The sequence below is a fragment of the Anolis carolinensis genome, chromosome 5, assembly GCF_035594765.1.
Source record: "Anolis carolinensis isolate JA03-04 chromosome 5, rAnoCar3.1.pri, whole genome shotgun sequence".
NCBI lineage: Eukaryota > Metazoa > Chordata > Lepidosauria > Squamata > Dactyloidae > Anolis > Anolis carolinensis.
Window position 1 is genome coordinate 78,811,814 of NC_085845.1, and position 25,886 is coordinate 78,837,699.

Consider the following 25,886-nt stretch of genomic DNA (forward strand, 5'->3'; position numbering starts at 1 on the left):
CCATCTGTGTTTAACCAGCAGCAATTAAGACACCTGCTGTAGATTGAGGGCTATTAATAGAGTCTGAGTAAGTCTCATGTTAGTGCTGTTAAAGTGTGTTGTATGCAGTGTTGTTAAGGTGTTGTAAAGTGCAGTGTTGTAGTGTGTGCTGTGATGGTGGCAAAGATGGTATTGCTGCTGAAGAGCTACTGAAGAGGAACCGAAAAGAGGTTTGAAGACGGAGAGTCCAGAAACCACAGAGGTTAAAGCTTGAAGATAAGAAAGCTTTGTTTTTGCTGCTGATAAAAGCAAATAACTGTGTTTTGTATGTTTTGTTTATATAAATCTTTCTTTACCAAAGGACAGTTTGTTCTGGAGTTTTTCTCCTTGGACGAGGGTGCAACTTCCGCAGAAGGGGTTGAGAGTTTGGAACCCAATTGGCTAGCTGCGACAAAGTTTAGATAAGCCAAGATATATATTCTGTTTGCTGTGTCACGCTTTGTAGCAGCCATTTCCATGGTACAGGCTTTTGTGGGTGTGTATGGCTGTTTTGTCTTATCATAGCTGTGATAACAATAAATACTTTGCTTTTTGTACTCTCACGAGACTGAGTTTTCTGCCTGCCTACGTCCTAGGCTGGAAACTTTGAAGGTAATTGTCTTACAATAGCTATGAAGATGGAAAATAAGGTTGGAGTAATAACACATTTGACATCTGATTCCACCTTAAATGGGTCACTTTGGGAACCATTGCTGTCCATGACTGTTGCCATCATGTCATCGTGGAGATGTTGCAGGATGCTGACAAATTTGTCAGGGCAATTGTTTTTTTTGGAGGATGTTCCAAATCAGGCATGGGCAAACTTTGGCCTTCCAGGTGAGGGCCAAATGAAGGCCCATGCCTGGAGAGCCGAAGTTTGCCTATGCCTGCTGCAAACTCGAATCTACAGAGTTTCCTGATTCTCATCCCAGGCAGGCACTGCCCTTGCTTTCTTTCGAAGGCAGAGAAGAAGAAGAGGAAAAAAACGAACCAAGAGAAGGTCCCAGCGCTGAGCGTGACGTCAGCGCGGCTTCCCCGCTTGGCTTTGGGAGTTGGTTGGTTGCTTGAGCCGCCGAAGCAGAGTCGAGTTGGCTGCTGAACCGTCCGCTTCAGTAGCGCTGCTGCTGCAGAAGGAGGAGGACGAAAAGGAGGAGCAGCAGCAGTAGGGCGGCCGGATTGCAGAGGAGAAGGACTTGAGGGGAAAGAGATGAGGAGGGGAAGGAAAGAGCGGAAAGAAGGAGAGAGCGTCCTGAGGCGAAGTGAGGGAAAGCGCGGGCAAAGCAGAAAGGGGAGAAAGTGGTGAGAGGCCTTCTTTCCCCCAGGCAAAACGGCGGCGGCAGCAGCGGGCACGGCTGTCCCGCGCGGCTTGGCGGGCCGAAGTGGCTTCAAGTCGCCTCCCGCCGCTATGGCGTTGAAGGACAGCGGCGGCGGCGCCTCGGTCGCCCCCAGTAGCGGGAGCAGCAGCAGCGCCGCCGCCGCCGCCACCATCCTGCCCATCAGCGACATGGTGTCCTCCTCGTGCGCCTTCCCGGAGGTGGTGGAGCTCAATGTTGGCGGGCAGGTGTACGTGACCCGGCACGCGACGCTGCTGAGCGTGCCGGACAGCACTTTGGCCCACATGTTCTCCCCGCGGCGGGGCAACGCTGCTTCCGGCCCTCGCGAGCTGCCCCGCGACAGCCGGGCCCGCTTCTTCCTCGACCGCGACGGCTTCCTCTTCAGGTACATCCTGGACTACCTCCGCGACAAGCAACTCGCCCTCCCGGAGCACTTCCCGGAGAAGGAGCGGCTCCTGCGCGAGGCCGAATTCTTCCAACTGCCCGAGCTCGCCAAGCTGCTCTCGCCCAAGGTGGCCAAGCAGAGTTCGCTCAACGACGAGGGCTGCCAGAGCGACCTGGAGGAAGGCAGCGCCGGGGGCAGCGTCTCCCCCGCCGAGCTGCTCCCGCCCCACTCCAGGGGGCTCGGCGAGAAGCGCGCCGGCTTCCTCACCGTCGGCTACAGGGGCTCCTACACCGCCCTCCGCGACAACCAAGCCGACGCCAAGTTCCGCCGCGTGGCCCGCATCATGGTCTGCGGCCGCATCGCCTTGGCCAAAGAGATCTTCGGCGAGAGCCTCAACGAGAGCCGCGACCCGGACCGCCCGCCCGAGAAGTACACCTCCCGCTTCTACCTGAAGTTCACCTACCTGGAGCAGGCCTTCGACCGCCTCTCCGAAGCCGGCTTCCACATGGTGGCCTGCAACTCCACCGGCACCGCCGCCTTCATCAACCAGTACCGCGAGGACAAGATCTGGAGCAGCTACACCGAGTACATCTTCTACAGTGAGTCCTCAAACCCCTTTCTCTCTCTGGGACTTTCCTCACAGTCAGCTCAGAATATCAAGGCGGATAAGGCACCGTATCTGCTTTGAAGTAGAGCCCTTCCACACAGTCTTATAACTTAGAACATCAAGGTGGATAAGGCACAGTATCTGCTTTGAACTGGCAGTGTGGACTCAGAGCCCTTCCACACAGTCTTACAACTCAAAATAGCAAGGTGGATAAGCACAGTATCTGCTTTGAACTGGATTATATGGCAGTGTGGACTCAGAGCCCTTCCACACAGTCTCGCAACTCAGAATATCAAGGCAGATAAGGCACAGTATCTGCTTTGAACTGGATTATATGGCAGTGTGGACTCAGAGCCCTTCCACACAGTCTTATAACTCAGAATATCAAGGCAGATATGGATCCCCCCAGTGGATTAAACGGCTGAGCTGTTGAACTTGCTGACTAAAAGGTTGGCAGTTTGAATCCTGGGAGCAAAATAAGCTCCCACTATTAGCTCCAGCTTCTGCCAACCTAGCAGTTTGAAAATGTGCAAATGTGAGTAGATCAATAGGTGCAGCTTCTGTGGGAAAGGAACAGTTGCTCCATGCAGTCATGCTGGCCATGTGACCTAGGAGGTGTCTAATGCTGGCCCTTCAGCTTAGAAATGGAGATGAGCATCAACCCCCAGAGTCGTACACAACTAGACTTAATGTCAGGGGAAGCCTTTACCCTTTTACCAAGGCAGATAAGCCATAATATCTGCTTTGAACTGGCTTATATAGCAGTGTGGACTCAGCCTTTCCACACAGTCATGTAACTCAGATATCAAGGCAGATAAAGCACAATATCTGCTTTGAACTGGATTATATAGATGTTTGAAAAAGAACTCCCTATTTAAATGGTGAATAGGGAGTTCTTTTTCAAACACCCTGTATAGCAGTGTGGATGCAGAACCCTTCAATGTGTCATATAACTCAGAATGTCAAGGTGGATAAGCTTTGTTGGGAGGTGTTAGCTGGCTCTGATTGTTTTTTTCTGGAATTCCCCTGTTTTCTGAGTGTTGTTCTTTCTTAACTGTCCTGATTGTAGAGTTTTTTTAAGACTGATAGCCAGATTCTGTTCATTTTCATGGTTTTCTCCTTTCTGTTGAAATTGTCCACATGCTGGTGGATTTCAGTGGTTCTCTGTGTAGTCTGACATGGTGGTTGTCAGAGTGGTCTAGCATTTCTGTGTTCTCCAATAATATGCTGTGCTCAGGTTGGTTCCTCAAGTGCCCTGCTATGGCTGATTTCTCAGGTTGAGTTAGTCTATAGTACCTTTCATGTTCCTTGATTTGTGTTTGAGCAATGCTGCATTTGGTGGCCCCTATGTAGACTTGTCCACAGCTGCATGATATACAGTAGACCCCTGCAGAGGTGAGAGGATACTAGTATTAAAAACCTCTATAATCAGGGCAGTAAATAAAGACCACTCAGAAAACAGAAGAATTCTAAACATGAATCAATCAGGGCCAGCTAACACCTTCCAACAAAGGATTCCCTTAGGCTGTAAGCAGACAGACCTTGAAGCTGCAAGGCTTTTTAATGCTAATCAAGATGGCCAATTGCACCATTCACAGACAAGAGTTCTTTCTCCCAGCCTGAATATTCCACAGACATATAAACCCCAATTGCCTAGTTCCCAACAGACCTCTCAACCTCTAAGGATGGCTGCCATAGATGCAGGCGAAACCTCAGGAGAGAATGCTTCTGGAACATGGCCATACAGCCCAGAAAACTCACAGCAACTCTGTGATTCCAGCCATGAAAGAGAATTAGGAATCACGTGGCCTTTTAGATGTTACTCTGTAAATCCCAGCTGCCCTAGCCATCATAGCCTATGGTGAGGAATACAGGCAGTCCCCAAGTTATGAACAAGATAGGTTTGTTCTTAAGTTGAATTTGTATGTAAGTAGGTATATTTTTTCAGTGTAATTCTAGCCAAATCTCTATCTCTTTATCTATCTATCTAAACATTGTATAGCACAAGGAAGGGTTAACATTCCTGTGGCATTTTTTTTTTGCTTCCTGTGCTCCTGTTGAGAAGATTTCACCTCACTTTCTGCCCCTGTGATAATTGGATTTTGAAACATTTGACTTGTTGTGGCAACAAGCATTGGTGATAAGACTTCAGTGGAAACACCCTTTTCCCACGTGAATTACCTTCCCTACTGGGAGATAGATTTCTCTCACTTCCTTTCATCTCACCCCCTGTTCTTAACTATGAGTCATATGTAAGTCATATGTTTGCAACTTGAAGACTGCCTGTATTTCATGATGGCAACATGTTATGATTACACCAAAAAGTGGCAAATGGTTTAATGCAGTGGTCCTCCAACCTTTGGTCCTCCAGGTGTTTTGGACTTCAGCTCTCACAATTCCTAAGAGCTGGTAAGCTAACTGGGATTTCAGGGAATTGAAGTCCAAAACACCTGGAGGACCAAAGGTTGGGAACCAGAATCAAATCTGGGCAAGAAATTTGAGCCAGAACAAATTTGAAAAAAAAACCAAACTTCACAAATGGAGAATATCTAATTGATCCTTATGTGGCAGCCTCACCATCTGGTGAATGACTGAGGCTAGGGGCTGTTTGTGCTCTGGGGGAGACATCCAAGAGCAATCCTTTGAAACTCCATACCTCACCCTTTCAAGTGATATGAGTTTTGTTTATGGGCAATTTGTGGTTGCAAAGATATAGTGATTTCAAACCGGGTCCATCTTTTTGAAACACATATGTAGAATTCATGCAATTTGACACCACTTGAACTGCCATGTCTCAGTGCTATGGAATCCTGTGGGTTGTAGATCGACTCGATCTTTATCTTTCTCTGCCAAAGAATGTTGGTGCCTCACCAAATTCCCAGCCATGGCAGTTAAAATGGCATCAAACTCCGTTAATTCTACAGTGTTAATGCACCCTAAGTCTTCCTTCCAGGATGGGTGGCCACTTTAAATGGAAATTTGGGGGCAAAGGCAAGGCATAAAGTCTGCCCATTTGAATTATTGGAAAAGAACACTTTGGTCTGCTGCTCCATTGTAGTGTTTCTTGCAGAGGCTAGCTTGATGTCTAAGGACCCTTCCACACAGCCATATAACCCTGAATAACAAGGCAATATAACCACTATATCTGCCTTGAACTGGGTTATTTGAGTCCACACTGCCATATATTCCAGTTCAAAGCAGATAATGTGGGATTTTATTCAGCTGTGTGGAAGGGGGCTAAAGGAACTCTTTAAACTTTGGTGTCACAGTTAGCCAAGTTGGATCATGTTTAACGTATTAACAATAAAATGGAGAAGAGCTTAAAGTGACATAAATGTTTCCCTCTGCATTTTAGTTTCACAATGTCAGTGCTAGATAGATTAGACAGATAGGTGATCATTGACCAGACCTTTATGGCAGAGAGAGGATTGGCTCTGTACCAGGGAGCAAGAGCTACTATGCTATTGAGATGACTATTTTCTTTATTTCACTTCTTTAAAAATTTATCCCTTTTAGAACCTTGCATTAGTGGGGTCTGGGTTAGAGGCATTTCTGTGCAAAAAAAAAAAAAAAAAAAAGCAGTTTGTAATGTCCATTCAAGCTTATGCACAAGGCAGAGGAAGTGAAGTATTGCAATTTCTTCATGTAAAAAGCAGTCATCCCAATAAATTGTACACCACTTCATAATTACTCTTTAAAGAGTGCATATGTCTAAAAGGAATTAGAAGTTAATTCATTTCAAATTTAAAATCCCATTTTAGTTGGGATGGAATACCGCTCTGGTCATGCACTTGTTTTTGGGTTGGACTGATATTGTAGAGCCAATCAATAGGATTTATTAGGCTTGACTAGCTTAAGTCCCATTGATTTCAGTCATTGTGCTGTAAGTATGATAAAGTGTGAACCCAGCTGTTTTTAGAACATTCCTGGGAAACATGTCTTCAACAAATAGCTAAGATTTACTTGCAAGTATTTCTTTTGGAGTCTAACTGCTGAGATACCTGTGGGGAGAGCTTTTTAACTCTTTCTGGAACTATTGTTTTCCTCTTCCTGGCATGCAGTTGGAGTATGCATATTCATCACTTGCTATTTCACTGTTCTTGACCATTCTTAGTCAAATGAATGAACTACTTGCATAGAAAATAATTCTTTGACTTGACATTGGGTGATGCAAAAGTTTGCTCCTTGGTGGTTCAAGTTATTGCTCGTTGTTGGATTTAGGGTGTGTATGGATATGTATGTGTAAATGAGAATTCAGCCACATTTATCTTGTATATCAAAAGAACATCATTGTTTGCTTCTCTGTTTGTTTTTCATCTATAAAATAAATCAAGAGGAATAAGTTGAGCTTTACTTATGACATGAAGTCAGTAACCAGTTGTTAGTGTACAGTTGTGAATAATGGGAAATTGGAATGAAGTCTTTGAAGTCTAATGTTTTTCTACTTAGAAAATGTGGGTTTACCCCCTATCAAAACCATCACTTTTTCTTTGGTTTGAAGCTCCTTTGTAAAGCTTTAGGGAGTGATGCTGTTTGACTGAGTGCTGCGCAGGTTTTGTTGAACTGAAGCTTCACACAAGATTAAAGCAGGAATACTAGAAGTAGGGAAGGGTTTTTAATATTTTAGCACTACATTTCCTTCCGTTCTCATTAACTACAAAGTAAACAGACTCCATCTGGACGTATTTCAGTGAAGGACAGAACAGCAAGCAGAGTCTCGGTTTCCCAATGACTATTGGAGAAGTTCTGTTTTTTTTTTTTTAAAAAAAGTCACAGTAGGTAAAGTTCTTTAAATAACTCTTTTTAGCTTAGGCATCCATGAATGTGCAGACTTCATGTTGTTCACAAATAGAGAAATAAATTATATGTGTGTTGCTAGACAGCTTTCTTAAATCTCACAAAGTACACACTATGTTGGATGATAAGTAAAAAGTAATTTGCACTAATGAAAACACAGTTGGATTCAAATGGGAACATCATTTGGCAGAGATTTTTCTTTGCAAGTTTCGGAAGCCTTAATTTTTGAAAATGTGTTTGGAAAGGTTTAAGCTTTGTATAAGAGAGTAATTTTCACTCGGGTATGTGTGTGTATGATTTCGGCAATTGGAGGAAAGTGGGGACAGAGCCAAAATTGATCACTTACTACTAGGCTTGATCGATCCACGAAAAATTTGATTCTAAACTCGTTTCAAAACTAGAGGGGGGCAGCTTTTCGTTTCTGATGGTATTTCTGAATTTGGCCCCCCAAAAAATTCGAAATTAACGAAAATTCGTTATTTTCTAAATTAATTCGTTAATGGCGGACGCGCATGCACAATTCCCAAAAACAGCACAGAGGGAGAGGACTTTACAGGACTCTCCCACCCTCATTTTTGAGTGATCTTCTTCCAACTTGGTACAGTGGTAGAACACATTTAACACTGATAGCTCACCAAAATTTGGAACGTTTCCCTTATCCTCTGATTTTTGGCGAATTTTCATAGCTTTTATAATAAACCATTTTTTAATAATTGCAGAAATCTGTTCCTGGTTTGAAAGTCTTATTTCCTGTTAAATTGGGTTGTCTTTACTGTGAAAGTCATTGTTCTACTTCAGAAACTTTGTTTTTGTGGCTGAAACTTTGTTAAATTGGTGTGTGTGTGATATATACTGTGTATATATATAATATATATATAGTCCCTGCATAATGTGTGTGTGTGTGTGTATAGGTAAAGGTAAAGGTATCCCTTGACGTTAAGTTCAGTCATGTCTGACTCTGGGGGTTGGTGCTCATCTCCATTTCTAAGCCCAAGAGCCAGTGTTGTCCATAGACACCTCCAAGGTCATGTGGCCGGCATGACTACATGGAGTGCCATTACCTTCCCGCCACAGCGGTACCTATTGATCTACTCACATTGGCATGTTTTCAAGCTGCTAGGTTGGCAGAAGCTGGAGCTAACAGCGGGCACTCACTCTGCTCCCGGGATTTGAACCTGGGACCTTTCGGTCTGCAAGTTCAGCAGCTCAGTGCTTTAACACACTTCGCCATCGGGGCTCATGTATATATAATATACATACACATACACACAATGTGGAGAATTTGTGGAAAGGTAGATAGATAAGTTGGGAGCCACAGCGAAGGCACCTTCCTGGGAGCAAGGTCTAATAGTAATAATAATAATAATAATAATGATAATAATAAAAAATCCCTTACAATATCCAAGATGGCTCATTGCTACAGAATCTTGGGAGGTTTAGTTTGATATGGTACCATTATTGGCAGAGAAAGCTAAGCTGTAGGAGTTGAAATCCAATCATTTATCCTCCCTATAGAATCAATTTTATATGCATTTTTAGCTAGAGAAAAGCTAAAATCAGGACAGTAAAAGAACAACACCCAGAAAATGGGAATTCCAGACAGGAAACAATCAGGGCCAGCTAATACCTCCCAACAAAGGATTCCCCCAGGTAGGAAGCAGCCAGGCTTTGAAGCTGCAAGGCTATTCAATGCTAATCAAGGTGACCAATTGCAACATTCACACTTGCCTCCCACAGACAAGAGTTCTTTCTCCCACCCTGGACCTTCCACAGATATATAAACCCCACTTGCCTAGCTTCGCACAGATGTCAAAACCTCTGAGTATCAGGCCTGAGCTGAGGCGAGGCGGCGGTGGCCATTTCCCCCCTCCGTCTTCCTCCTCCTCCTCGGCCTCCTTCCCCCTCGCCCCCTCCCATTGGCTGAGCCCGTGACGCCCCTTTTGCTGAGGGGCAAAAGGAAAGGGCCTGAATGGTGGGAGTTTGGGTGATTTGCAAAAGCTTTTTTTTCCTAACGAAAAAAACGACGACATAACGAAAAACGGCCTCTCGCGATTCGAAACCGCGATATCCAGATGTGTGGACAACCAATGCTTCAAAATTGCTTCAAAACAAACGAAAATAACGAATTAATAACGGTTAACGGGGAAAACGAATTATTTGAGCAAGCCTACTTACTACATTGGCTATGTAACTCAGTGGTAAATGTATTTTCCCTCTTTTTCAAACAACAGACACTATATAACAAAGTAATTTATGGGCTTTTACACAGTTGCATTTGAAACAATATCTGAGGATAACTTGTTCGCATATTATGTTGCTAGTCTCTTGGAACTGTTGCAGAAGAGCTATTTTGCTAGTGGACCTGGACCGGACATTGCCATGTGCTATTTGTAGGACACTACATTTTCTTTCTTTCTTTCTTTCTTTCTTTCTTTCTTTGCATTGTATTAAAAGCATTACGTTGGGAATTGTGGTAACTGAGTCATTCAGTAACAAGAAGAGCCAAACTGAACATGCATTTAATTGTGTGGATGGAATTATGATGTACACATTTTGTTATGCAAATAGCAATCAAAGCCTTGTCAGGTTTGGAGGACTGGACATTTTAATCCTTTCTTAGAGATCCCAGCATTGTTTTTAAGGTGAACAGACTCAACATTGACAGGGACGTTTTATTAATCTTGATTATTTGCAGGCATGTTTTTAGAAAACAATTAAAACAAAGGCTACATTGCATTGAAATCATTATCAGTAGCTGGTAACAATATGAGTATCATGAAAGTAGTATCAAACTAGAACCCCATGCTAGTTCAGTCACAGAAGTAGTTGTGAAGAAATCTACTTTAGGTCCTGAAGGTGAACTTTTATAATATAGGCATAGCCTTTTGCAGGGGTTTGAAGGTGTACAGTTGGCTTTTGGTATCCACAGATTCTGCACCCACAGATTCCACCATCTGTAAAATGTCAAACCTTGATTTTGGCATTTTAAATAAGGAACACCATTTTACTACACCATTGTATATAATGGAATTTGAGCATCCACAAATTTTGGCATCTATGGGCAGTGTGTGTGTGTGTGTGTTCTGAAATCAAGTCCCAATAGATACCAAGGGCTTGCTATATATGTATTGTAGGATTCTAGAAACCATTCCAAATCACACAACTTCAGCTGGGAAGACGTACCTACTTTGAATAAAGTTTCAGGAGTAATGTACATAGATCCATCTGCATCAGGCTTCTCCTTCAGCATAAACTGGTAGCAACCATTCCATCAGATGCAACAACAAGAAGAGGGAAGATAAGCCATTGCTCCAGCTATGAAGGAATGGTAACTCCATTGGAATTCCTTTTTCAGCTGTCATCTGGAAACTACCATTCTATCAGCTACAGCACCATTTCTGTTTGATTCTTCTCCTTCCTGAATTGTTTTCATTTCAAGGGTCATTAGAAGACTTGCTATGTAATTTCTGGGATTAGTTTGGGCATATCCCTCCCCATCTAACCATCTCATCTCTTTTTTTGTTATATCTTTCGGGGGCACATTTTTAAATTGATTGTGTTCAAATATAGCAGGGTTTTTTTGGTGGAAGAAAGTGTTGAATGTTCTTTAAATAATGAGTTTACTTTATTGCAATCAATATACGTACACCCAAATTTAGATTACCTTCATCCTTTCAAACCTTCAGAGCATTGACTTGTGATGCTCACATTCTTTTGCATCTCATTGTTGATTCGACTGTTATTTGTTGGATTTTTCTTTCAGCTCTTTTGAACAAATATTATGTCCTAGCTCACCCCACCCCTCATGATCAAGCCTAAAAAGATATCTAGGTTTCCTTTCATAAGCTCTACCAGCATGCAATGAAAAGTTTGCAATGGCAAGTTTGATACAAATGCTGACCTTTTGTTGCCACAAATGCAATTTAGAATGTAGGCTGTTTCCAGATAGCAAAACATGTTAATTAGCCTTTGGATTAATTGTATCCTGTACTCTTTTGAACAGAAGTATACATACATTGTTGCCATTACAGTTAAGGATAAAGGTAACATTTTAAGCATTGTGACTATATGTGTTTGGAATTATCCTTTTAGAGGAAAATATTTTGCACATCACTAGTGCTCGAGAGAGAGAAAATACATCTATGTGCCACTGTTTCCTTGTTCAGGCTGGCAAATCAATCTGATTGGGTTTATCGAAAATACATAATTTTCTCTTATGTGTGACTAACAAAAGTGCTCAGCTTCCTCTGTGTTAGACCTTATTCATTGATGCTCTTTTCTTTCTAACCCCCTGCTCCTTACTGCATTTTCTTCACCTCAGCACCTGTTCAATCTCTACTAGCTTTGACTGAGAATAGAAACCCTCTATAACCTCCATACAGATACTGCTCCTTTTCCTCTCCACCACCACTGTTTCTTGCTGTTCATGGTGCTTCCAGACAGTGCCAAAACCCATGACGTGGGTTCCTATCCCCATTTCCCCACCCAAACCCTGGGCTTTCCGGGGCATGAAGCCACCCCCAAGCACCAAATTTAGCCCCAAAAACTTACTTAAAAGGTCCCTGGCTACCATAAAGTTTTGGAAAATGGCAATCATTTGAACATTATAACCTTTTAGAAAAGGTTGGTCTTTCAGAAAAGAACCAAAAGCCTGTTCTAGTAGAATCTTCTCGAGTGGTATTGTTATGGTTGAGCCTCATGGCTCTACTACTGGGAGACGTGGGCGTAAGACTCAGATACTCTCGAGGAGCGAGAAAGGAAGCGGCTGCGAGATATCTTTGCAGAACCATCTGACGAAGATTCTTTTGAGGGGTTTACTGAGAGAATGGAGGAAGAGGTGGTTAGCTCGGAAGAAGATGACATGGAATGGACTCGGGTAAGGGAGGATTTGGGTGCCACTGGCAATGATACTATGGAAGGCGATTGGGGACCTTCAGGATTAGACCCGTGGACAAGCTGGAGGGATGGGACGGGATCCACAGCTGGGGATGCTGTGGGGCGTAGTCAGAGGTGTTCCAGTTCTGATGAGGAAAGTGATGAGGAAACGCCCGGGCTAAGGAGAACAGCTGATAGCGATGAGGACTTGTAACTGGCATAAAATGGGGTTTGGGAGCAATAGCAAATTGCGTTGGGCAAGGTAATCTGGACGAACGCTTGGGATCTGTGTGGGAAGTTTTCCTGAAGACGGGTGTGATTCGTTTGCTGACTACGTAAGTTATCCTGGACATTGGGCTCAGACGGCGGGAGGAATTGTGTGGGGTTTTGTTGTGCAACCTCTGCTTAATCTTAATAGCTTTGACCTTCCGTCGTCTTCTTGACGAACGCCATCTGCTACTCTGGACTTACGGACTGAACTGACTACGGCCTCGGATTCTCCTACCTGTGTCTATCGTTGGAACTGGTGAACTACAAACGTCTGCATCTGCCTTACGACCTTTGGAACGGAATGGGACTACGCTGACTGCTTCAACCCTCGTCTGCTGTGTTTGTATTGGGAATTTGCCTGCTGTGTGGAGGAGTAACCTCTAAGTTACTCAAACATAGTTTTTGGCAGCAGAGAAGCATCTGCTGCCAATTAGTTGCATTCTTTGTTCACCAGCTTCTGTTTGTTTTATCCCAGGCTGAAGCAAGCTGTTTTGATTTAGTCCGAATTAAACTCCGGTTTAATTCGGTTTATCTTTTGAACGTTTTTCTTGTCTCTTTTTACTTTTGAGGCCAGTGTTTGCCTAGCCCTTGTCTTTTACGGGCATTTTTGGTTCTGTAACTCCAATAAACTCTTGTGGCGTTCTGTCTTTGACAGGTATACAACCAAATGTAATTTACAAGGTAATTGGCTTCAGCTGTTAGACTGAACCTGTTGTCTCTGATCTATTAGGAAAACAGAGAATATGCCAATGCACAAAATAGCAGAGTTTCATAAGTGTTTTTCAGATCTCAAAATATATCTACTCTCCCATGAAACAACTAGTTTTATATCATGCACTCAAGAGACAAAAAATGAAGTAGGCTTTGGTGAAATAACATTTGGTTTACTCACAACTTCATGTGTTCAGCATAACACAGGTACATAGCTTATCAGTTCAGTTTCAAATATGTTTGAGAGAATGACAAAGGGCATCTTTCTTACAATAACAGCAGACAAGTGTTGGTCTGAGCAGTCAAAAATCTAAGAAGAATCTAAAATGGAGTCTGAGGTCTGAGCAGTCTCAGATCAGATAATGTATTCTGCAGCCCCGCCCACAACCTTTCAGGAAACCTAGAACAAAAGAAGCTGCATACCAGAACATACATACAAAACAGTAAGCAAACAGAATAATAGATTAACAAATTACTAGAGGAGGCTTGAATTGAATTGAAGGTTGTAATTTCCAACATAAAAGTTCTCCTCGCATCCACCTTGCATGAAGAAATAACTCCTGAGTAGATGGAAAGGATGAGGAGGAAAACTTCTCCTGCCTCCCCAATCTCCTCACATGTAATTTACTCATGCCAGGAGGACATGAGGAGAACCTTTATGGTGGCCAGAGACTTTTTAGCAAGTTCTTGGGGCTAAATTTGGTGCTTGGTGGGAGGGATGGGCGCCATCCCACTCCTCTGGGCTTTTCAAGGCCTGAAGAAGCAAGATGACTGAGAAGACTCACAGCGTGTCCCGGGAGTGAGTCCTCACAGGCCCAATACCCCATTTTCTGGATGGCCCGGATCTAATGATATATCTAATTAATTCGGAACAAAGCAAGGAAACCAAGGCATTGTTTGGATGCCTTCATTAAGAACCAAGATAGGTCCTGCTTTTTGGGTCTGTCTGGATGGGCCCTAAGTTACCACACACCTCATAACCATTCAGCTCCCTCTCCCACTTCCTATTCTTATCAGACACCATAAGTTTCTCTCCTATAATGCATTAGAGTTGTTACAATTCTAATTCCCCAAATCCAAATAGCCACATTTGCATATTACTCTAATTATTGTATCATGCAAATTATTTTGTGAGTAATGAAATATTTTGTTTTACAGATAGGAAGCAGTATGTTGGCTTTTTAAGATGCTTTCAATATAATGGAATAATGCACAACTTTGTGACTCAAAGTGTTTTGTGCATCCCCATAGCCCCCATTATTTAGCACTATTAATTTTTTTCTCCTGGTAGGTCTCTTCTGCTTTTAAGAACTGCAAATTTTCAATAAGTATAGCTTCTTAGACATGAGGATTTTACATAGAAGAGAGAATTGTATACCTAATTTAAAAGAAAGAAAATTGTCAGAACAGAGAGCCATAGCTTTTCAGTACACAAAAAGAATATATGTACAGCTCAAAAAAAAAATAACTGGGAAAAATGCATTAAGAGCTACTCACATGATACTAAGTTCAGAGTATAAAATTACCCATTATACAAAAAAGTGCTTTGGATACTCAAAAACCCTTTTTAGATGACAGTGATTACTGTTATAAATGTTATTGCATAATAATGATGATGATGATGATGATGATGATGATGATGATGATGATGCCCTGGCAGAATATGTAAAGCAAAGTGAAGAACCTGCTTTGATTGAAGTCAAAAATCAGAAACTCCTCAAAGCACAGCAGACAAAAAAAACAGTACAAGAAAACCACACTACAAACTAGAGCTGACAGCTGGCACAACAAAACATTGCATGGAAAGTTCCTTGACAAAATTGAAGGAAAAGCTGATAAGGAGAAGACCTGGCTCTGGCTCACAAATGGGACACTGAAGAAGGAGATAGAAGTCCTGATGCTTGCAGCCCAGGAGCAAGCCATCAGAACAAATGCAATTAAGGCCAAGATCGAAAAATCAGTTGATGACCCAAAATGCAGACTGTGCAAGGAAACCGACGAAACCATTGATCATATCCTCAGCTGCTGTAAGAAAATCACACAGACAGACTACAAACAGAGGCACAACTATGTAGCCCAAATGATTCATTGGAACTTATGCCTCAAGTACCACCTGCCAGCAGCAAAGAACTGGTGGGATCACAAACCTGCAAAAGTATTGGAAAATGAGCACACAAAGATACTGTGGGACTTCCGAATCCAGACTGACAAAGTTCTGGAACACAACACACCAGACATCACAGTTGTGGAGAAGAAAAAGGTTTGGATCATTGATGTTGCCATCCCAGGTGACAGTCGCATTGACGAAAAACAACAGGAAAAACTCAGCCTCTATCAGGACCTCAAGATTGAACTTCAAAGACTCTGGCAGAAACCAGTGCAGGTGGTCCCGGTGGTGATGGGCACACTGGGTGCCGTGCCAAAAGATCTCAGCCGGCATTTGGAAACAATAGACATTGACAATGTCGGGGGTGCTTTGAATGCGATTTCCTGCTTCTTAGCAGGGGGTTGGACTAGATGGCCCATGTGGTCTCTTCCAACTCTACTATTCTATGATTCTATGATTCTATGACAAAATTACGATCTGTCAACTGCAAAAGGCCACCCTATTGGGATCTGTGTGCATCATCCGAAAATATATCACACAGTCCTAGACGCTTGGGAAGTGTTCGACTTGTGATTTTGTGATATGAAATCCAGCATGTCTATCTTGTTTGCTGTGTCATACAATAAAATAAAAATAATAATAGCAACAACAACAATTGTGCCACATCAGAATAGCTGTTCTTTGAAAACAGAAATGTATTTTGTTTTCAAAAATAGGCCTGAGTGCAAAAACTTATCTCATGTTGCATGATGTTACTTTCTTTTTAAAAGAGCAGTTTCCAGTACAATCCTATTTACATCTATTGGAAAGTTAGTGCTATTGCGTACAATGGGGCTTTTTCCTTGGTTAGTAGATATAGAATGGATTACACCCTGAAAGTTGCATGTTTGGGCAGATCTAAGATTTATAGTTGAAAAGTGTAGATTTTAGCCTTTAAATAACAATGCTCCTTATTATGATCGCACATTCTGTGCATAGAAGAAATGCAGAAATCACTGGGTCATTTTACAGTCTTTAAATTGTAATTTTGTACAATATGATGTCAGTCCCAATTGTATAATATGATGTCAGTCCCACTCATTGCAAAGCATACTTAAGGGCAGTGGAGTATTCATTTTCTTACAAAAGAATTGGATAGAATAGTAAGTTCATACTTGGCCTCATGACTCATCTTCTACAGGATTAAAGACTTACTGAGGAAAAAATATAAAAGCTTTTATTTCCCCTTATTCCCTTCCAAAATCAAGGGAGCTTCTCATTCTTTCTGTCTATCTATCCACACCTGAATAGGTAAGGCCTATCTGGCAGCTCTATTATACTAGTGTTACTCCAACAATGAAAAAACTTAAGTAGTGTGGTCTACCAGAGCTCCACCTGAAAATGGCAGTAAATTTAGACCAAAGCTTAAATATTTCTGTTTTTTCAGATACACCTACTTTTCTGATTTCCAAAGTATTCTTCTTATCATGCTGTGCCATGTCTCCACTCATCTGGCTTAATATCTAGTCTCTTTAGCAACTAAAATGTTGCTGAAGCACAACATTACTTATTCCTTTCTACTGCAAGGCTCAGTTGATAGCTGAAAAAGGTGGTATCTACTGAGCAATGGGCCCTGTGATTGAATTTGGGCCCTGACAAATACCCATATCAGTCTATGTTATCAAGCCTGCCTAGAAGCCTAATAAATGAAATCATCAGTAAAGTGCTTTTTACCTATTTAAAAGCTTCAGTTCAAAATAACCACTCAGGTAATTTTTTGTGTGTGTCAGGAGCAACCGGAGTAATAAACCCACTTTGGCTAAGTTTTTATTGAAGTAAACATGTATCTAATTTTGCTGCATGCATTTTGGCTTTAGTTATATTTTACTAAGATAATATAAGATTGTGTTATCTATGGTACCTCTTCTGGTTGAAGTGAGAAAAATTGTGGACCTGACTGACATAACATTATTATTATTATTTTGGTATTGTGTTTAACACAGTAAAGCTTAACACAATGCACTCTTGACATATGAGAAGCTTTAGCATCACAGTAATGAGCTTTTTAGAGAGTTCTGAATAGATTGAATGTGATTATTGATACTGCTGTGTAATGGCTTCTGAATTTATGCTGTAGTGTTTCTTTAGTGAGATAAAGCTATAGGGCTTATATCATAATTGTAGGAGAGGTTCTTGATCGACTAGAAGCAGATGCTATATGTTTATTTATTTATTTATTTCCAACATTTATATCCCGCCCTTCTCACCCGAAGGGACTCAGGGCGGCGTACAAAATTGGCAACAATTCGATGCCTATACATAATTAAAACAGCAATAAAAATCCAATAAAACAATTAAAACAATATAAAAAATATAAAAACATATGATTAAAATCCATTCCTCCAAAATCCTCGTGCTGTAGCCGTAAATCAGTCCGGGTCGTCATTATCGTTTAATCTTCAAAAGCCTGGGCACATAGCCATGTTTTCAGGGCTTTTCTAAAACTCAAAAGGGTTGGGGCTTGCCGTATTTCTCTGGGGAGGGTGTTCCACAGCCGGGGAGCCACCACCGAGAAGGCCCTGTCCCTCGTCCCCACCAGCCGTGTCTGTGAGGCAGGCGGGACCGAGAGCTATGTGTTAAACAGCATCATACATAGTAAGCAGGTTTCATTGCTGGAAAAGTCAACAACTGATGCTAAACTTATATTTTGAGAGCTTAGATCTCTTTTTCTCATTGCTCACTTCATAGGGAAAAAATGGCACCTTAGATCTGCCTCTGTGTGTTCACTTCATAGAGAATATATTGATGAGAAGGTGCATTGACTTGGATGAGACAATGAATATATTTGAAATATGAAGACTGCTAGTTCAGCTTGAAGCTGCATGCAAGCAGAGAGACAAATGCCCACACAGAAAAGGCTTTATATGTTTGTCAGGTCAAATACTACATTGGCAATGCAAACTGTATTTTCCTTATTTTACTTCAGTTGTTGTAAGCTATTAGTGTCCAGTGCAAATAAGGAAGAAAGGAAGTTCCAGACGGTGGAAAAGCCCACTTCATCCCAGGTTTAAAAAACCCGGGTCGAGGCAGACTATAGTCCGCACACCACCAAAGTACACTGGGACAAGACAAGATAGACAGAAATAATGGGAGATAATAGAGTGATTCTCCTTGCCCCACTATGTGATCAGGGGGATTATACTGTTATCTCCAGTCAGAGATCAGAGGTGACAGTAGGATTTGTCCCCATTTCTGTTCTCAGTGGATAAGGATGCAACGGCAACTGTCTTTATTTAAAAAGAAGCTTGCAAAAATTTTCTGTGAAAAATATAAATAGCAAAAATTTCCATATCTGTACTGGCATGCCATTTTCTTATGAGTCAAAAGCTATTACTTCTATTCTTTTATCTTTCCTGTGTCATCTGAATGAGACATCTCCATAGAAGACTGTAGGAGGAAATGGAAGCTGCAAAGTACTTCTCTTGCATAAGTTCAAAGCTTTCGTTCTTCACCTTTACATTTTACTGGAATATTGCATTTAAATTAGAATTGTTTTATTTGTCTACACTAGATGGCAGCACTCCAGTTTGTGTATCCTAGAAAGGTTTAATAATCTCTTTTCTCAGGGGCAGGGAGAAATAATCTCATTCACTCTTCTCCTTTTGCATATAGGGAATTAAAGAACTGCAGTTCAGTTTTCAATATAATGAAACCAAATAAGCCAGAAATAAGCTGCAACAGAACTCTCTCAATCTCTCTCCCCCCCCCCCCCCCCCGCCCATCCCCGGCCCCAGCTTGCTTATGAACTAGTCAAGTATTCCCTGGAGAGAGTAGCTCCTGCTACAGTTAGCATTAGAGTCAAGTAAGGTGCAGCTGAATCAAACATTTTCAGGGAATGCTTTGTCCCTATTGCCAAGCACCAATTAAATGGCAGTAAAGTGGTGCATTTCTGATGCTTTGCTCTCCCAGTGAATATAAGAATAGCCTTTTTGGTGGCTGCTCCTAGGCTGTGGACTTCCCTCCCAAGAAAAACCAGGATGGCCCCATCCCTGATTGCCTTACGAAAGCAGGTAAAGTCTTTTGGGTACTGTTTCATTATCTGGGTGGAGGCCACAAGGGGGAGCTAGAGAGAGAAGAATAGTCAATTTTACGGGGGGGGGGGGAAGCTGAAGGAGGAAAAACATTTCCCCTGGTTTCACTGGTCATTCCCGCTCCCACATCCCATTTCATAAATGAGGGTTGTTTCCATGACAGGGACATGGGTGGGTGGGGAGAATAACAGGAAAACAGGGAAATTATTTTACTACTTCAATCCACCCTTCCCCCACATAAAATGGATTATCCTTCTTTCTCTAGTGCCCCTTGTGGCCTCCATCTGGATAATGGAACAGTATCTATGTCTGCCAGCAGGTATTTGGAGAAGGAGAAAGGACATACTGTTGGGGAGGTTGGGTGGGATTGGGGGGGGATTGCATGTTTTAAAATGTATTTAATTGTATTTATTATGTTTTCATTGTATTCAATATAACTCATACAGTACTATTTAATTGTTTTTTTATTTTTGTGTTTGCTTTGTTTTAAATGAGGCTCATAATGTGTGGTTGTTAGCTGCGGGGAGAGAGGCAAATAAAGCAAATAAATATATAATGCTGCTAGATTAGACCAGGGGCCATCTAGTCTTGGATCCTTTTCTAACTGTTGCAGACCCAAATTTTGCTTGGATTATGGTATTTATTTATACCCTGATCCAAAGATAGAGGCTGGTGAACACTAGAACAAAAAGTTGTCATACAGCCATAGCATGCAAGAAAACCAATAACACTAAATCATAAATCACTACCTTTGTTTGTGTATACTATTTTTTGTAGTGGGGTGGAGATACCATGGATAATAATACCTTACTGGGTCAACTCAGTGAGTTCTGTGTTGGAGTGTATGGTATATCTTGACTCTTGGGTGGCCTTATAGACTATGAGTCTGTTTATCAGTTTCTAGTTGATTGTTGGTTTCCATTGTTTCTGCACATTGTTTCTTAGTGTATTAAGCTCTTGTGGGGTCATGTGGAATTATGGCATATTTCACTGATGCTGAATGGGTTGCACTAATTGCCTTTTTGTCCTGAGTTCAATTTAGTCTCTTGGTGCCCATCTTTCATGCACCTAAAAAGCTTGGGATCCAAATATCTCCAGAAAATCCTTCCTTTTGCCAGCCTAACAGTGATGGCAGATCACAAGGAGACATTACACAAAATTATCTGTTATGTGTTGGGAAGGGAGAAAATGTTTCTCCATTGTTGTCCTGATACAGCTGCAATGCTGGTATCAGCCACATCTTAGGTGGGACATTCAATAATTAGGGTATGCAGGACCATTAGAATGCCATGGTGGGCTACCTGACTGCCTTCTTGCAGGCCTGCCACTACCAGGACAGGCTGGAGCTGGCTATCATCTTCATTGGGGGCCTCTGGAAGGAGCGGCCCAAGTGGGCCAGGGAAGCCCAGGCTGAGCAGCAGATGGTGCAGCTCATCGTGTGACACATGGGCAACAAAGGCACTCAACCACCCCGGACCTGGTTCTTTACACCAGCCTGCTTGGACCACTGTGTGTGGCTCGCCAGATCCAGTTCATGACGTTTTAATTAGCTGATTCTGCCTTACTTTATTATATTAATTTTAATGACATTTCCCTAGAGTTATTGTTTTAATTCCATTTTATTGTTTTAAACTATATTTCTAGGTTGCATACTATTTTTGCACACTGACTTGAAAATTTATTTTTAGTATATTTTATTATTATTAAACATTGCATGGGTATATTACAAGTAATATACACTACCTTATAACATCTACCCAAACATAATCCTCCCTTACACACCCTAGCAACTTAAAATACAACTTCCCGTTTACCCAACTAAAGGCACATGTACAAATAAATATTCCTTCCTATTTAATTGTATAATACGTTATCCACATAGCCAACAGTCATTTCTAGAGAATTTAACATTCAAGCCCCACAAGGTTTAACTGTTCTTTTTTCTTTATAAAATTTAGAAATGGCTTCCAGGCATTTAAACATTTATCTAAATGCTTCTGTCTTGTCATTAGTGACATTTTATCATTTTCAGCTAATTTAAATACTTTCAATGTCCAATATTCAGTAGTATTTTCCTTTTTCCTATTTCTGTGCATGTGTATTCTAGAGAAAGATTCAAGAACATTTTGAAAAAAAGTATAGTCTTTATAGAATTTGGCTACAACTGTTTATTAATCTAAAGTATATATTTGAAGAAAGTCTCCCCAATCTTTCTTAACACTTTTACTGGAACATTTATCTTTATTTCCAACCCCATTCTGACCAATCATGCAAATCAAATTATGTAAGTCAGTTCAGATGCTTCTCATAACAGATTTTCATAAAACTTTGATTGGTTGTTATTGAGGTCAACAAGAACCATTAAATGAACTATCTTGCCATTCTTGGGCGCATCCAGATAGTCCCTTTAATGTGGGACTTCCCACCACAAAAAGGAGGCTTCCCAGATGACGTCTTTGGAAAACACTAATTAATTCACCACAAACCAGGAAAACCCTGGTTTGTGGCGAATTAATTCATTAGTGGGTTTATTTTTAACATGTTGGAAGCTGCTTTTGTTCCCCACTGTGGAAGAAAGGTGGCATATAAATAAAGATTTATCATTATCATTATTGTGCACAAATTCGGCTGCTAATAGTTGGTTATTGTGGCCAGAGTTGTAAAACTACATTTCCCATGATTCCATAGTACACTGAGTCACATCAGTAAAAGTGGCATTACACCGTATTAATTATACAATGCAAATGCACTTCTGGCTGGACAACAGTGGAAGGAATATAAGACCCTTAGTAGTAAAAGATCTGGAACCCATGCCCAGTGAAGATTGGATTAGGGGGATGGATATATGTGTAGCCTGGGGAAGAGAAAGTAAGAGATGCCATGATAGCTATGTTTAAAAGTTTGAAGAGATGTCATACTAAAGATAGGGAAAAGTTTTTCTGCTGTTCCAGAGACTAGGATATAGAACAATAGATTCAAGCTATAGGATAAGAGATGTCACCTAAATATTACAAAGAATTTTCTGACAGTAAGAGAGCTGTCTGATAGTAGAATACATTGCCTTGGTATGTTGTGGAGTCTCATTCTTTGGAGATTTTAAAACACAGGCTGGATGGCCATCTGTCAAGAGTGCTTGATTGTCTATCGCTGCATGACAGGGATCAGATTTGATGTCCCTTGTGGTCTCCTCCAACTTTGTAATTCTATGATTCTATGTCTTAGGGTGAAAGCAGACATATTTTTATAGACAAACTATAGTTAGGAACAGAAGATCAGCAGGACAGATTTTCATTTCTCCTTCTTATGCATAACACATCCACCAAGTTGTTTTTCTCTCCATGGGCAAAAAGAAACAGAGTTTCCATATTTTTCACCTGCAGGTGGGAAAGCAACTGGGTTATGTATGGGGTTTTTTTTTTCAATTGGCAAGCAGCAGGAAGTGAAAAGGGTCATCAGCCCTTCCACCCACGTCTGTTCCTAACCACAGCCTTCCCAGACTGCTTTTCATGAAACAGCAATAGCAGCATTGTGGAGGACATGGAACTTGGTTTCACATTTAATTTGGGCCCCAGTTAACCTTACCATCTGTGTTGGCAAGACACCTTACATAATTCTGGAATAAATCCCGTGCCGTCTTGGCAATTAGTGACCATGTTGCTCAGATGGCATTTTTAATCTTGTTTCTGCCATAAACTGGAAAATATCCCAGTTGACTGGTCTTGGCACATACCAGGTGTCACAATTTTATAGTTAAAGGGATTTTTTTTTATTTTTACCCATAAAGATCTTATGTATATTTATTTTGCATATGCTAGTCTTCAAATCTGTTTTCCTTTATGTTGTCTAGATTTCTTTATTTATACCATATATGCATATATACTGCCATTTCTGCCTATTGCTAGGCTTTTTTATCCTGGTAAAGTTCTGAGTTGTTTACTAAATTTTAAAACATGTAGTACTGCAAAATGCACTAACCTGTGGTTAGTTTCTAGCTAGCATCTTCCAATAAACCATTAAAATTATGTAGTTTATTTCATTCAAAATATCAAGACAAATAAAATTTATACCTGGATGTCGCAGATTTCACTCAGCAGCAATCCTTTGAACGTCTAATCAGCAATACAACTTTCAAATGTGTGGAAAAAAGGTGAGAAACAACACTCAGAACTTCATCCCACAGGATAAGTAAAATGAAATAAATCATTGGTTTTCCCTTAAGCTTTTTCATGCCCCGTTTTGAAACTAAATGGAAGATTTTCCTACCCCTATCACACCTAATTCTTTTCTCCGCTTTCTTTAAGTTTCATCCGTTTGATTTGCCATTACGTGTGTCTCCTCCCACTGTCTCCTCCCCCGTCATTTTCCCTCAGAAAACTTCAGCTATAGCAGAGTTAAGGCATCAGTCTTAAGGAACCACCTTTTTGGGTTCGTTTGCCCTCAAAATCCTTCAACTACAGCTGAGTTAAGGCATCAGTTTGAAGAACCACTTTTGTGGGCTTGTTTTCCCTCAATACTCTTCAACTACAGCAGAGTTAAGTCATCAGTCTTGAAGAACTATTTCTGGGATCGTGTTCCCTCAGTACCCTTCAACTACAGAGTGGGAAGGTAACGGCGCTCCATGCGGTCATGCTGGCCACATGACCTAGGAGGCGTCTACAACATTGCTGGCTCTTCAACTTAGAAATGGAGATGAGCACCAACTCCCATGGTCAGGCTCGACTAGACTTAATGTCAAAGAGTAACCTTTATTTTTACTATATGTGCGTACGCTATTTAAAGAACAGGCAGACATAAGAACTAGAGATGCTAAAAATGTAAGAGATCCTTTATTTTTGTGAAACGTTGAGACTACGGAGACCTGGTGGTAGTACAGGAATTTCCTCTAGGAGCTAGACCAGTATAAGTTTCCTCTCAAGTGATTTGATACCTCTGGTGGATTGTCAGACATCCACAAGCATAGGAAATAGAAGGACCACTTAGATTTTTTTTCCAGCTGATCCAATATGTGAGAAGAAAGTTCTCATGGTGTGCTGGAAGCCATAGTGCAGAGAAGGAAACCTGCAAGGACATCTAGCAATCACTTTATTTGTCCTCAAAATAGATAGGAGACAAGTGGCTGGTCACGTCTATATGCTTGTATTGCATCGAAGCCCCTCAGTAGTGGATAGTGACATAGCTTGAGCTGAGGACATCCAAAGTTGTCATATGCCCAATTTCCATGCATTTTAAAAACAGGCATCGTAGTCACTGGAAAGCAAATAATTCTGGGCAATCTCCAAATGTATTTGATGTGAACACTGACCCACATCTAAACTTAACATTGCTGAAAACATTTTTCATCTTTACTTTTCCCTTAAAGGAAATCTAGCGCTCTCTCCTATTGAGAACTAAAAACAGCTCACACAGTCAAACTATTCCTGCTATCTAATTCTTATGAGATCATTTGAATCTTTCCATTTAGCATTTGCCTTCTGGGTATTACTAGGCATATTTTGTAATGTGTTTTGAACTTCTACCCATGTGAACTGTTGAAATATTGATCTAACACTAACTGGAATTTTATCCCAGACACTGAAGCTGCAAGATGACCTAAATATTTAGGAAAAGTATCTGTTTCATAATTGTGGGTTGATTTGCAAAATGTTCTTTTATTTTCTTTTAATTAAAAATGAAAGCCCTTTTAGAAAAATACTAGCTGTGCCCGACCACGCGTTGCTGTGGCGAAGTCTGGTGGTATGGGAAATAAAGTATTGAGGAATTGGTGGTAGTTAAGGTAAAGGGTAAACGTTTTCCCCTGACATTAAGTTCAGTCATGTCTGACTCTGGGGGTTGGTGCTCATCTCCATTTCTAAGCCGAAGAGAGAGCGAGCAGTACCTATTGATGCACTCACATTTGCATGTTTTTGAACTTCTGGGTTGGCAGAAGCTGGGGCTAACAGTGGGGGCTCTCTCCGCTCCCCCAATTCAAACCTTTTGGTCCAGAAGTTCAGCAGCACAGCGCTTTAACACACTGCGCCATCAGGGGATATTATTTCTTAAAGGTTGTGAATATACAATATTTCTGATCAGGTTTTTTTTTTGTCTGATGGAGGCAAGTATGAATGCTGCAATTAGGAAAAATGATTAGGATGTAATGGCCTTGCTGGATTATATGAGGCTCCTTCTTCACAGCTGTATAAAATGCACACTGAAGTGGATTATATGGTAGTGTGGAGTCAAGATAATCCAGTGCAAAGCAGATAATATAAGATTATAAATGGGTTATATAGCTGTGTGGAAGAGCCTTGAGTCTACACTGCCATATAATCCAGTGAAAATTAGATAATCTGTGGAAGAGGCCTAAGTGAGGCCTAAATCTGCCTGTCCCCTGGGCTGAGTCAGTTGCTAGGAGACCAAGTGGGCAGAGATTAGCCCTCTAACTGGCAGCAATTGGATAAAAACAATTATTCCTTTCCCTCTAATTAGGACTTTATTTTTCTTTTCTTTTTCTTGTATCAACCTAGAGGCATGGATGATGGGTTGTGTTGTCAAATTTCGAGGTTGGGGGCCCTGTAGTTTTGTTGTTTTGTTGGTCGCCGTGATGCCATCACTCATTTATATATATAGATTAATCAGAGTAGAAGGATATGTTATGCCAATTGACAGTTAATTTTAAACTTTTTATCATACATATAATAAAGTTGGTTTTTCTTTTAACCTGATTCCAGATTTT

At 41.2% G+C, this 25,886-nt stretch overlaps 1 protein-coding gene and 1 long non-coding RNA gene across 2 annotated transcripts in view; both read left to right on the forward strand.

Moving 5' to 3' along the window:
• The first annotated feature begins 1,067 nt into the window (after positions 1 to 1,067).
• kctd8 (potassium channel tetramerization domain containing 8) overlaps positions 1,068 to 25,886 on the forward strand; it is a 70,960-nt gene continuing 46,141 nt past the window's right edge. The window contains exon 1 of the mRNA XM_003221544.4: positions 1,068 to 2,336. Coding sequence (XP_003221592.1) covers positions 1,424 to 2,336 — 913 coding nt within the window. The 5' untranslated portion in view covers positions 1,068 to 1,423. The remainder of the gene's footprint in view (positions 2,337 to 25,886) is intronic.
• Positions 9,317 to 14,751, forward strand: LOC134299285 (uncharacterized). The gene is made up of 2 exons (XR_010006471.1): positions 9,317 to 11,818; positions 12,942 to 14,751. It is a non-coding gene; the product is annotated as an uncharacterized LOC134299285 (long non-coding RNA).